Consider the following 14,010-nt stretch of genomic DNA (forward strand, 5'->3'; position numbering starts at 1 on the left):
AACGTCTGGTACAGCCATAGAAGGGTAGACCGATCGGCACCCCAGCTGGTGTGACCCAAGCAATGAAGAGCGTTAAGATGCTGCCAGCATGTTTGTTTAAGCTGCTGAATATGAGGCACCCAAGTCAACCGAGTATCGAAAACCAATTCCAAAAACTGGCAGAAATGCTTAACGCAAGTCTTGGCAGCCGAAAACTGGAAGCCATGCACTACAGCCCAAGACTGCGCTTTTCAGATAGCGCCCTGCAGCTGCCATTCAGCAGCTGCAATGCCAGTGGAGCTATAGTATAGGCAGAAGTCGTCAGCATACAAGGAAGATGAGGCAGACGTTCCCATCACTGCAGTGAGCCCATTAATTGCAATCAAAAAGAGGCAGACACTTAAGACAGATCCTTGCGGTACCCCATTCTCCTGAACTCAGGAGGAACTATGGGAGGCCACAACTTGCACATGGAAGGAATGAAACGACAGAAAATTTTCTATGAAAATTGGGAGCAGGCCCTGAAGACCCCAATCATGAAGTGTAGAGAGGATGTGATGTCATCGTGTCGTATTGTATGCCTTCCGCATGTCAAAAAAGACAGTTACCAGATGCTGACAGCGGGCAAAGGCCATATGGATGGCAGACTCCAGGCACACCAGATTATCGGCGGCACAGCAGCCCTTACGAAACCCACCCTGAGGCAGAGCCAGAAGGCCCCGAGAATCAAGTAGCCAACTCAACCTCCGACTCACCATGCGTTCGAGCAACTTGCAAAGAACGTTGTTGAGGCCAATGGGGCAGTAGTCGTCCACCTCCAGTGGGTTCTTTCCAGGTTTCAACACGGGGATAAGGACGATTTCCCGCCATTGCGACAGGAACTCACCCTCAACCTAGATACAGTTGAAAAGGTCTAGGAGGCGTCGCTGGCAGTCCAATGAGAGTTGTTTGAGCATCTGACAGTGGATGTAATCTGGCCCAGGAGCTGTATCAGGGCAAGCGGCTAGGGCACTTTGGAATTCCCACTCACTGAACGGAGCATTGTACGATTCAGGGTGGCGTGTGTGACATGAAAGGCTCCAACATTCCAACCGCTCTTTCAGGGGGCGGAAGGCCAGTGGGTAATTCGCAGAAGTGGAACTCTGAGCAAAATCCTCTGCTAAGCGGTTTGCAATTGTGTCTGAGTCAGTACAGATTGCTCCATTCAATGAAAGCGCAGGTACGCTGACGGGGGTCTGATAGCCATAGAGTCGCCTAATCTTGGCCCAAACCTGCAATGGAGAGGTACGGAGGCCAGTGGTGGAGACACCTTTCCCAGCACTCCTCCTTAAATTGGTGAATGAGGCAGCGGGCTCCCGCACAGAGCCGTTTGAAGGTGATGAGGTGTTCCAATGAAGGATGCTGTTTGTGACGCTCGAGAGCCCGTCTGCGATCTTCAATCGCCTCAGAGATCTCGGGTGACCACCAAGGCACAGTCCTCCGCCGAGGGGACCCAGAAGAACAGGGAATGGCAGATTCTGCAGCAGTAACGATGCCGGTGGTGACCGAGTGAACCACCGCATCAACAGCATCATTTGGAAGAGGCTCAATAGTGGCAATGGAGGTGAACAAGTCCCAGTCAGCCTTATTCACAGCCCATCTGCAGGGGCGCCCAGAAGAGATCAGAAATTGGTCACTACCACCCAAGTCGTCATGCACACTCCAGTGGACAGATGGTAATAGGCTAGGACTGCAGATCGAAAGGTCGATGGCTGAGTACATACCATGCGCCACACTGAAACGTGTGAAGGCATCATTAGTTAAAAGAGAAAGGTCAAGCTGTGCCAAGACTTGCGCAATGATGCTGCCTCGGCCTGTTGCCACTGATCCACGTCACAGAGGGTTATGGGTGTTGAAGTGGCCCAGTAACAGAGAAGGTGGTGGCAATTGGGCTATCAGCACAGCTAGGGCATGCTGCGGGACATCACCATCTGGTGGAAGATAGAGACTGCAGACAGTAACAGCCTGAGGCGTCCACACTCTAGCAGCGACAGCCTCTAAAGGTGTTTGTTGAGGGACAGACTCGTTGTGAAGGGAGTGAAGGACACAGATGCAGACGCCACCAGATACCCTCTCATAAGCTGCCCTGTTCCTATAATAACCACGATAGCCACGGAGGGCGGGGGGTTCACATCGCCAGAAACCAAGTTTCCTGAAGAGCAATGCAGAGGAAAGGGTGAAGGCTGAGAAGTTGTCGAAGCTCGGCAAGATGGTGGAAGAAACAGCTGCAGTTCCACTGGAGGATGACATTGTCCATGGCCGAGAAAGGCATGAATGCACTGAGGAGGCAGATTACGCCGCTGAGCATCTGCTGCCACCGACTGAGTACCTGTGCGAGTGACATCCATTGTGTCTGAGAGTCCAGTGAGATCTAGGTCCTCAGAGCACACCAGAATGTCTACCTCGCCCTCAGATGGAGAGCTTGTAGGTTGCAGCGGGGTGGGTGCCACCGCAAGTTCCTTTGTCTTAGAGGCCTTCTTCTTGGACTTTTCTTCTGCTCCTTGGGTTTCACTGGCTGGGAGGGCTTCACTGATTCAGTCTCCGGGACGGAGGAGGATCGTGAAGCCCTACGACCAACTGCTTGTGGGCACTTATGCCACTGCCAGGCGTCATCCTTCCCACTTGTGGAAACCTGGGAAGGGAGGGACCCACGTGAGTCCTTGCGAGCGAGAAGAGCCGAAGAAGTTGGACGCTTCTCTGGCTTAGAAGCAGAGGCGGACGTCCCCGATGGGTGGGGGTGGGGGTTGCTCTCGAGGTAGGTGGTGCAGGAGCAACAGGGTGAGCAGTGCCCCTCATGGGAAAGGGGGCATGTGGAGTTGTATGATTTGGTGAGCCGACTGGAATTCGCTGAACTGATGGGGCTATCACGGTTGGCATAGCGGTGGCATATGAGGAAGTCATTCGCACAGGATGGAGTCGTTCATGTTTCCTCTTAGCCTCAGTATAGGTCAGTCGGTCCAGGGTCTTATATTCCATGATTTTCCGCTCTTTCTGTAAAATCCTGCAATCTGGCGAGCAAGATGAATGATGTTCTCCGCAGCTGACACAGATGGGAGGTGGGGCACATGGAGTATTGGGATGTGATGGGCGTCTGCAATCTCAACATGTGAGGCTGGAAGTACAGCGGGAAGACATATGGCCGAACTTCCAGCACTTAAAGCACCGCATCAGGGGAGGGATTTAGGGCTTGACATCATCACAGCGGTAGACCATCACCTTGACCTTCTCCGGTAATGTATCACCTTCGAAGGACAAGATGAAGGCACAGGTAGCAATCTGATTATCCTTCGGAACCCGATGAATGCACCAGACGAAATGAACACCTCGATGCTCTAAATTAGTACGCAGCTCCTCATCAGACTGCAAAAGAAGGTCCCTATGGAAAATAATACCCTGGACAATATTTAAACTCTTATGTGGTGTGATGGTAACTGAAACATCCCCCAACTTGGCACAAGCAAGTAACCTTTGTGACTGGGCAGAGGATGCCATTTTTACCAATACTGACCCAGGGCACATTTTGGACAAGCCCTCCACCTCCCCAAACTTGTCCTCTAAACGCTCTACAAAGAATTGAGGCTTTATTGACATGAAAGACTCCCCATCAGCTCTTTCATCAACTAGGAACTGGGGCGAATAAGTGTCACTGCCTTCCTGAGCCTTATGCTCCTCCCACGGTGTGGCCAGGGAGGGGAACAATTTGGGATCATATTTCTGAGTGTTGAATTGAGCACGAGAATGCTTAGAGACTGCTGGCAACTGGCTACCAGCAAGAGATGATGTACCACACTTCATTGCGGGTCATCCGCCCTTATTCCACCCACTCCGACCAAGTGCCCTCCCCACGGGCACCACCCAGTCTCAGCAAGGGCCACCTGGCAGGATGGCCATTGCCATGAGTCCCGTTGCCCCAAGGAGATAGGCATCTACTCCTTGGCATACGTGAGGAGTTAACAGCACAGGCATCAGCAGTCAGGGGGCTACAACCAACAGGGCTCACAGCACATGGCGGCCCCACAACAACAGACTGGCAACAGTGATGGATATTATGTGCTAGGAAGTCCATGGTCGTTGTCTCCACAAAAAGCAACATTGCACAGTGCATGGTGAAAATCGCACCCAGGAATGTATCCTCACCCAAGAGATGGAGAACGAACGGGATGGCAATGCGACGATGAGACAGCTGGCTAAAGGTCTTAATGCACGATGGACACAATGCACCATGTAAGGCGCCCTTCCCCAATTGGCTCGCTCTTTGGAAGAATTTGGAAATATGGAGGTCAAACCGGAGAGGGGACCATCACATATAGGCTGAAACGTTTGAGACTCCTTTTAGTCACCTCTTACAACAGACAGGAATACAGCGGGCCTATTCTAACCCCAGAACCCACATGGGGGACTGAACCGGTAATTTGGGATGGCTTGCCAATGTTATTTGAATGCACTGAACTATATTTATAATTAGCCATCAACATAATGTTAAATTTAAATTATACCCAATTTAAATCATTATACATGTCATAATTCTGATGTAGGTCTGCCTGACACCACGGGAATGTCATCACTAGCCACCCAAATAAAAGAAGCAGCCTCAGCTGAGGGAAGGCACTTTTTGGGTGGGACATGTGTGGGCAGTAGGTGTGGTAAGAGACTTTGCACACACTTTAGGAGATTTTACCACATAGCATTTGCTTAGGGTAAAGGTAGTAACACTGAGGAAGCGTGATACCAGTCCTCAGTTCTCTTATTATTGTTTAGGTATAGAACAATAATAAACAAACATTATTCAAATGTTTGTGTTTGTCATTTATGAAGTTAAAAGATCACCTCACACATAAGTGAAGCTGTGGACTGCAAACTCGGATAAAAAATGAATACAAGATAAGTATATCAATGAGAGTTGTTGATTTGGAGATCTACATTATAAGCTGGGGCTTGAATTAACACTATTAAATATAGAACAATACATAGAGCTCAATGTGAAACCTAATGTGTGCTTTTCTCACATGAAATCCTGGAAGCGGTGGATGGAGATAATCACATAAAGCTGTATTTCTTGAATTCTGATAAAAGCATTTGATTTGGTACCACACTAAAACTTATTAATGACAGTACAAACATATAGAGTATCCAATGAAATTTGCGACTATCAAAATTTTCTTGGTAGTGGGGACAGTGTATTATCTTGGATGCAGGATCATCAACAGATGAAGTAACTTCATCACGCATGGGTCAAGGAATTGTGCCAGGACTCTTGCTGTTTATGGTGGGTGTGTGTGTGTGTGTGTGTGTGTGTGTGTGTGTGTGTGTGTGTGTGTTCTGGCAGATATTAATAGTAACCTCAGACTTTTTGCACATGATGCAGTAATCATAACAATGTACTATTCAAAATTGTTGCACAAATGCGATGACTGCCAATTTGTATTACATGTTCAGAGATGTAAAATTATGTCCTTCACAAAGTGTAAAATTGTAATATACAGGGTGACCATTCCTTAATGCAACCATCTGGTAAGGATTTTGTTACCTGCCCCACAGACAGCTGGCTGTGGCACTGGCAGTGAGGTCTTTGTTTGCGCAGGTAGCACGTGTTTCTTAGGTGATGCAATACGGTGTATTAAATGAAATTGTTTCAAGTCAAATGGTGAAAAACAAGAGTATCCATGTATGATTCATACGTGCCTACAGAATCAGTGTGTACTGTGAGAAGATTATTTAAAGAGGAATTTCCTAATGTTCAGATTCCTAATCGGAGTATGATTCATAGATTGATAAATATACTTTGCTAAACGGGAAGTGTTCTTGACAGGAAATATAGACAACCACATACAGCACTCACAGAAGAAACTATGGATAACAATGGGCTTGCTATCTAAGTGTCTCCTGGAAAATCAGTTCAACATCTGTCAAGGCAAATGGGAATTTCCTATGGCTCTGTTCAAATGGGTATGAAGTTAAAGAAGTTATGGCCCTATAAAATAACTGCAGTGGAAGAACTTTAACCAGGTGACCCTGCACAATATTTGCAGTTTTGTGAATGGCTTTGAATAGGGTAAATATCAGAAAAACTGACCCTCTTTCTTTTCGGATTAATCATGATTCCACTTAAGTGGGCATGTTAATTCACACTTGGCTGATCAAAATGTAGGAGTCAGATTGTAGTGATACATCCCATTCCTTGAATGAGAGGTATCACGTTTTTAAATATGTATATCAGAAGAAAGATGTTCCTGACAGAGTAGTCGATAAGTGGTGAGCACCCCACAGTTGGAAGGTATTTTAAATCGTAGGTGCTGATACCTGAGCTAACGATCCAGTGACTGCATGGAAGTGGGTAGCAGTCAGATGACCCTATCTACTGGTGTGGAGACAAGAGTTCCACGGAGCAGGCGATATAGAAGAAAGGGCTCCTTGAAATCTAAGAACGCAAAATGTCAAAGATAATAAATTTACTGTAAATGTTAATTATCAAGTTAAATATCAGATCAGTTATGTACGTAGTACAGAGAGCCAGTATACGAGTTGGTAGCTATTCTCATTTATCATATATTGAGTTGTAATTTTGAAGATAATATATGAGGATGAATTGCAATTCACTTCTTATTTATGTGGTGGGGTGAATGAGAATGAGACTTTAATTTTCAGCAGTTTTGTTTGCAACCCGTAAGGAGACCAAGTCTGAGCCAAGTTGGAGGAAGAAGGCACACGGATACAGGGCACAGACTAGCTGGACCTTGATTAATAATACTTAACAGCGGCCAAATATTCAGTAAACAACATCCATTGTATATAAAAGAAGTGTTCAGTTGGAAACTTATTTGAGTGTTTGATGCCTGTGGTTAAGTATAACAAACCATCACGCAGCCCAAGCCAACCTGTAACACTTGAAGATGTGCTATTTGCGATGAGAGATTAAGAGGCCCCATTCTGTTTCCAGGAAACAGTTAACAGTGAGAAATATGTGGAAAACATTTTGAGGCCTTTTTCTGGCTGATTAACAAAGAGAACATGCTTTCATAACCTTTCAGCAGGACTCAGTGATGGAACATACAGCCAACTTCCCATTAATGGAAATTCGTGACGTTTCAAGATAGAGTTATCACTAACAATATATGGCTTCCTTTGGTCCTCTGATTTAACCCCCTGCGATTATATCTGAGGTGGTATTAAAAGAGAAAATGTAAAATCAAATCCACAAACTTTAGATGAACCTGACACTAACATTTGTCAAGAAATCACTGCCATTTCTCAGAGGAAACTGCACAGTATAATGAGCAATTTCCAAAGCAGGAGACAGAAATGCTCTGGGAGGCAATTCCAGCATCTCCTTGCTCAACATAAGTGAGTAATTTAATTTTTTTTTCAGTGTTTATGTTATGTATGTTAGAAATAAATGGCACAGTAAAGAGTACTATATTTACTGGCAACAACCTGTCACCCATACTGCAAGCATAGCAACCCGTCTCGTCAGCTGGTCGCACACTGTGAAAGCTGTTGTGTTAACCATCGTTCAGTCTGGACAGTATCAAATAGTTATAACTGGAATCAGTCAACTTGTACATATACCTGATTGTAACAATTTCTGGGGACGTGTAATGGAAGATTAAAACAGGCTCAGTCATAGATACAAAAGGTGAAACACTTCATGTTGGTAATGTCTCTGGGAAAATTCACTCTAGGAGCAGGTATAAAAAACTGAATTGTTTCTTAAAAGCTATATATTTTCAAACTGTTTACAGAACAATCTTATACCTTTCAAAAAGGTCTCCATTATGACTAATACATATGTACCACTGGTGCTTCCACTGTTCGAAACATTTTTGTAGTTGTCTTTAGAAATGGCTGACAGTTCCTCCCTGTTTTTTTTCCTTGACTTCTTCAATGTTGTCAAATCTGTCTTTTCATGCCCCTTTTTCATGCATGGAAATAAGAAAAAGTCACCCTGAGCCAGGTCAGGCGAGTAAGGTGCGTGGGGCAGTGGAACCATGCCATTTTTAGCCAAAAACTGTTAACAGAGATGGCTGTGTGTACAGGTGCATTGTTATGGTGGACGAACCAGTCTTCTGTCTGTCACAAATTGGGTCTTTCTTATGAACACTGTTGTGCAATCTTCTTAAAACAGTCTGTGAGCACAAGCTCTAAAATTTTTTCAATATTTCCATCAATTTGTGCATTTGATGGACATCTGAAACTAGGTTTGTTGTCAATCAACATGTCGCCATTTTTAAATCGAGCAAACTACTCTTACACTTCAGTTATGCCATAGTGTCATCTTGGTAAGATGTTTGCAACATTAAAACAGTTTCAGCAAAATTTTTACTAAGTAGAAAAGAAAATTTCACAGCTGCATGTTGTTTACTTAAACTTGCCATCATAAAAAACGAAAAAAGAATAAAACAGCACTAACAAAACCAATCACTGCAGATGAACAGAACAAGACAGGTCGACATTACAGGTGTCACTGAACTGGCAACAAGTTGTGGTAGAAATGCATACTATACAAGCTCTGCCCACAGCAATGTTATACTGGATACCCCATCATACAAAGGATATCACTTACAAAACTCTCATGTGATCCACCCTGGAGCATTGGTCCACTGAATGGTACCTGTACCCAATAGGAGTAATTGGGGATATTAAATGCATACAAAGAAGGGTAGGAAAAATGGTCACAGGTTTATCTGATACATGTGATAGCATCATGGAAATGATGAAAAACCAGGGTTGGCAGGTGGCTGAAGAAAGAAGTAAACACTCATGAAAAACTTCTTTCAAAATTTCAATAATTAAAATTAAAGGAGGCATCTAGGAATATAATACAGTCTCATATGCATCATTCCCACTGGGACAGCAAAGACATTAGACCAATTACAATGTCCACAGAGCACTTCATATGCAAATGGAACAGGAAGAAAGCTTTAAATTTGGTACGATGGGAGATACCCTCTGCCAATGCACTTCAGTGATTTACAGAACAGAGATGCAGATGTAATAAAGGTGTGTGGGTTGAAAAGCTCTTTATTTTAAGATTTATATTTCAAACAGTACCGGCTAGTGACCTGCCCTGGCTGCACATGGGTAGCACCAAGTATTTATGGCTGGACAATTTGACTGGCACAGTGGTAATTCTGTTTGTGGGCCAGTGCATAAAGTTAGGATTAAAATTCAGAAACCAGCATTAGGTGAATATTAACTTCAGAAGGCAATACAGAAAATGACTTAAGCGGTACAGGCCAGGGGAGTTTTCAGGAGGCACGACTTATCATCATCATCATCATCATCATCATCATCATCATCATTGTCCAGCCAATTTGCATAAACACACATTCCTCCCAGATCAGTCCATCTATTAGTGAAACCATATCAAAATTCTTACAGTAGTTCCTAAAATTTTTATACTTCACATACAGACATAAAAACACGTTGGGGGACTTAATAATATGTAGTGATAACAGTGTTTTTAATCATCCCAAACATAGAAATATTAATTGAAATTCCAGTTTCATAACTGTCTTGATGACTTAAAAATACAGTAAGTTTACCTGCTCTTGAAGATCTGCAACTTGATTTTCCATTTCTTCTATTCTGGAACTCAACTTTTCTTTGGTACGAGCTAATTCTGCGACTTCTGATTTCTTTTGCTCAAATTCTTTCTGCAGCTTTTGAAATTCATGTTTTTCATGGGCAGACAGATCACGCATCCTGTGAATGAAACAACTAAGTGCATGAATCAATAAAACAAAAAAAAAAATATGTGGAATAAAGACAATAATGGAATTTTCAACTTAATGTAAGAATAAATGTGATAATTAAATCTCACTTTGAGAAAAAATTGTGACATAGTCCACACATGTAATCTTGCATTCAGTAAACAAGTGCAATACTATAACTCTGTCTGAATATATTAGCTGAAAGCCACATCATGGATGACACACATTATCCTTACCCTGTAAGCTTGAAAGATCGATAACTGACCAAAAAAAGGCTAAAATTGTCCCCGATTTCTACTAAGAAATAATTGAATCATGTCAGAAAGGGAACCATACAAAAAATGAAGTGAGTGAATTGATGCATGGGAAGCCTCCCAGGCCAATGGAAAAGGAGAAAATAGAATTAAATAGTGTGACTAAAGGAGACACTATGCATAGCACTTACATCAACACTGATGTAAGGGAAAGAACAGGACGTCAATTAAAAATGATCATATCTGAAAGTCAGATTCAAATGAACTGAACTTTAAAAAAGAAACTCTGTTTCCAGAAAATACAGAGGAACATGAGCAGATTTAGATGATTTTATTGTTGCTAAATACATAGGAGAATATCTTTGTCAGTTTCTTTATGGTAAAAGGTAAGTTGTCCCACAACCTTAGATCACTATTGATAAAACACAGCGGCTCAAGCTGTAAACTTGAACAGGATCTGTTGCATTACACCATGAATCCACTGTCTCGCAATAAGAAAAGATGTCTCTGATGTTGTCTAAAGAGTGAGGTCCCATGGTAAAGTTGGTACCTCAAGACAGAATTACAAGCTAAAGACAGTCACTGCCAGGCACAGCCATGAATAAAAGACATTGATGAAGATGTGTCCTCAAGAAGCTCTGTACGCTGCTGTTGCATGGAAGTCTACTTACATCAGAGCATAGTGCCACTAAACCACTCTGATAGCAGCCTCATCATAATTCAGATCCAGCAGTCAGCTAGTGTGATTAGTCAGGAAGTGTAACAAGTGATATTTAATGCTTATGTTGGACTAAGAAAATTTTTGTTTAGAACAACTGCCCAGTACAAGAACTATAAACAGTTCAGACAACTGCAGTATTATTATCCAAAGTAAAGCACAGTTTGTCATTGAATGTGTTCTAAGATTGTATTATGTATTATAGTTCCACATGTGGACATGCTTGTTTTCTGAATGTAAGTATTTGTTAATAAAGTGTTTTACTGAAACTGATCAAATATATTTAAATGCTGAAGCTTCTTGACCTCCTCTATAAGTTCAAACCGTAGAACCATCATTTAGGCTTGCTACAACATAAAAAAATGTCAAAATGGATTAAAATCTTTGTTGTTCTGTTTTAGGGCACAAAAACAACTGAGTCATACGCACCCAAGTCAAAACTACAGAACACGAAGACATAGAGGAGTTGAAAAACGACTACACATCAATGGCAATCGATGTAAGAGGAGACAGCTAAAAACAGGGACATGGAGAAAGGGCTATAAAATACACCATAGAGAAAAGGAGGTAGAGAACTAAAAATTAAATGGCCTTTGCCCTGATTGCTACGACAGATCAAAAAATAAAACACGGTTGACAGCCCATGCGACGTTCGCTAAAACGATAACTTGGACGGCAATTCAAACATGAATGTAAACAGTTAAAGAAATAAGCATTCTGTTACGAAATGGTGGACAGTTAAAACTTGGGTGCAATGTGCACAAAGTGGTGGGGGAGCGTCGCTGAACAAATGGCAGCTAGAAAGCCCGATGCAAACAGGAACCCACAGAAACATCACAGTGGCTCCATCAACAGTGAGTGACAGTTTTCCTGGATCCATTGCACTAAGGGATGGGCTGCGTACAGCACACAAAGACAGTGAAGGGCACTGAGGGAGTCAGAGCAGAGGACACAACTAAAAAGCCTGTGTCGCTGGATGTACTCCGTGTCCTGATACAGGGCAAAGAGCTGTGCTGTAAATATTGAGCAGTGTGCCAGAAGCCGATACCGAAAAATGCCAATGTTTACGACTAAGGCACACCTGACAACGGTCAGTCGGAGAGCCATCACTGTACACACAGGTACTACCGCGATGTTCCATGCGAAAGTCATGAAACTGAATGTGATAGAGTGAGGCTGGAGTAGTGTACTTAGGAAGCGAATGAAGGACAAGGTGAACACGGGCCACCGCATGAAGCCAAGGTGGTGAAGGGTTCACATCCACCAGGAAAGCTGCACGTAGTATGAAGTTAAGCCGGCAGAGCAAGTGCCGAAAGCAGACTCTGGGAGGTAAAAGAGAAGAGGGAAGCGCCCCATACTGGTGATTAAAGGAGTCATCAAAGAAGGAGGCATAGGATGGGTGGCCACACATGGCAGACAAGTGGCATGCTTACCTGCTGAGGAGAAAGTCATGGCGGTAGGACAGTGATAATCAGCAGCTTCAGCATATAGACTCTCAACCAGGGTAGTGTAAAAGGCGCAAGTGGCCAAACGGATGTCATGATGGTGGGTAGTATTGAGACAGTGTAAGAGGGACGGACGTGCAGATGCATAAACAAAGCACCCATAGTCTACTTCCAAACAAACAAAAGACTAGTACAAACAGAGGAGGGTGGTTCGATCTGCATCCCATGAAGTACCACTGAGCACATGTAGGACATCGAGGAATTGCATAGTTTCAATGAATGGAAGAGCAACAGGCCCAAGATATATAAAGATGGTAGGAGAAACCAACTGCACTACCACAAAATCATACAAACTGTTTTGTCAGTGGAAAAATGAAATCCATTGTCGATACTCCATGAGTAAAGACAATTGAGACATGGATGAAGACACCATTAAGTGAGTGAGGTCTGTGGAGAATTGCAATAGATGGCAAAATCGTCAACAAAAAGGGAGCCGGACATGCCCAGTGGGAGACAGGCCATTATATGGTTAATGGCAATAAAGAGGACAACACTTAGGATGGAACCCAGATCCACACTTTTTCCTGGATGAAGGTGTCAGACAAGGCAGAACCCACACATATCTTAAAAAATCTGTCTTTCAAAAATCTCTCAAGCAAACAGGGCAGGCAGCCATGGAAGCCCCATGTGTAGAGTGTACAGAGAATACCAGTTCTCCAGCAGGTGTAGTAGGCCTTCTCCAAATCGAGAAACATGGCCACAGTCTGGGATTTCCGCAGAAAACCATTCATGACATGGGTGGACAAAGTGACGAGACGGTGAACTGCATGCTCGAAATCCACACTGTGCAGTGGTCAGTAAATCATTAGACTTGAGCCACCATATCAGATGGATATGAATCATATGGTACATCACCTTGCAAACACAGCTGGTGAGAGAGTTCGAGCGGTACTAGAAGGAAGGTGTTTATCCTTACTGGGCTTTGGTATTGGTATGATGATGGCTTCACACCAGCATCCAGGAAACGTGCCCACTGCCCATATGCGGTGGTACATGTTAAGAAGAAAGTGCTTGCCTGCAAGAGAAAGGTGCTGCAACATCTGAATGTGGACAGCACCTGGCCCTGGGGCGGAAGATCGGGATGAACTAAGAGCATAATCTAGCTCCTTCATAGTAAAGGCGGTGTTGTAGCACTCTTCATTCTGAGAAGAGAAGAAGAGTATTGCCCGAGCCTCCTCCACTTGTTTCCTATGGAGGAAGCCAGGGTGATAGTGAGAAGAGTTCGAAATTTCTACAAAATGGTGGCCCAAGGTGTTGGAGATAGCAATAGGGTCCACAATGATGTTGTCTGCTACTGTTAGACCGGAAACTGGTAAAGGGATCTTGGTCCCAGAGAACCGTTGGAGGTTGGCCCACTTGGCAGAGGAAGAGATGGAACTGTTAGAAGAACTAGTGAATGAAATCCAGCTAGCATTTTTGCTATCCCAACAAACTCGACGACACTGTGCATGCATTTGTTTATAATGAATGCAGTTTGCCCTTGTAGGATGCTGGTAAAAAGTGCAGAGAGCACGTCTCCGCGCACTAATTGCATCGCGGCATGCCTCAAGTCCACCAAGAGACTGGGACACGGCATGGTCAAGGGGAAGTGTGAGGAATGGAACGTTCTGTAGCGGTAAAGACAACGATTTTAAGATATTCCACCTGGTCACCACAACTGGGGAAATCTTGTTTGTCAAAGATCAGCAGGGAGGAGTAAAGCCTTAGTAAGCTGCCATTTGGGTGGGTGCACAGGTGGGGTAGGAGGCAGCAAACGGATAGCACATGGGGAATGGTCGCTCGAGTACGTGTCAGAAAGAACAGAC

General features: G+C 43.9%; 1 protein-coding gene across 2 annotated transcripts in view; it reads right to left on the reverse strand.

Annotated features, from left to right (window-relative positions):
* The window catches only part of LOC126253428 (dynactin subunit 1), a 146,647-nt gene that overhangs the window by 68,158 nt on the left and 64,479 nt on the right, over positions 1–14,010 (reverse strand). For both annotated transcript variants that reach the window (XM_049954760.1, XM_049954761.1), the window contains exon 11: positions 9,561–9,720. In XM_049954760.1, coding sequence (XP_049810717.1) covers positions 9,561–9,720 — 160 coding nt within the window. The remainder of the gene's footprint in view (positions 1–9,560; positions 9,721–14,010) is intronic.

Source organism: Schistocerca nitens, chromosome 4, assembly GCF_023898315.1.
Source record: "Schistocerca nitens isolate TAMUIC-IGC-003100 chromosome 4, iqSchNite1.1, whole genome shotgun sequence".
Taxonomy (NCBI): domain Eukaryota; kingdom Metazoa; phylum Arthropoda; class Insecta; order Orthoptera; family Acrididae; genus Schistocerca; species Schistocerca nitens.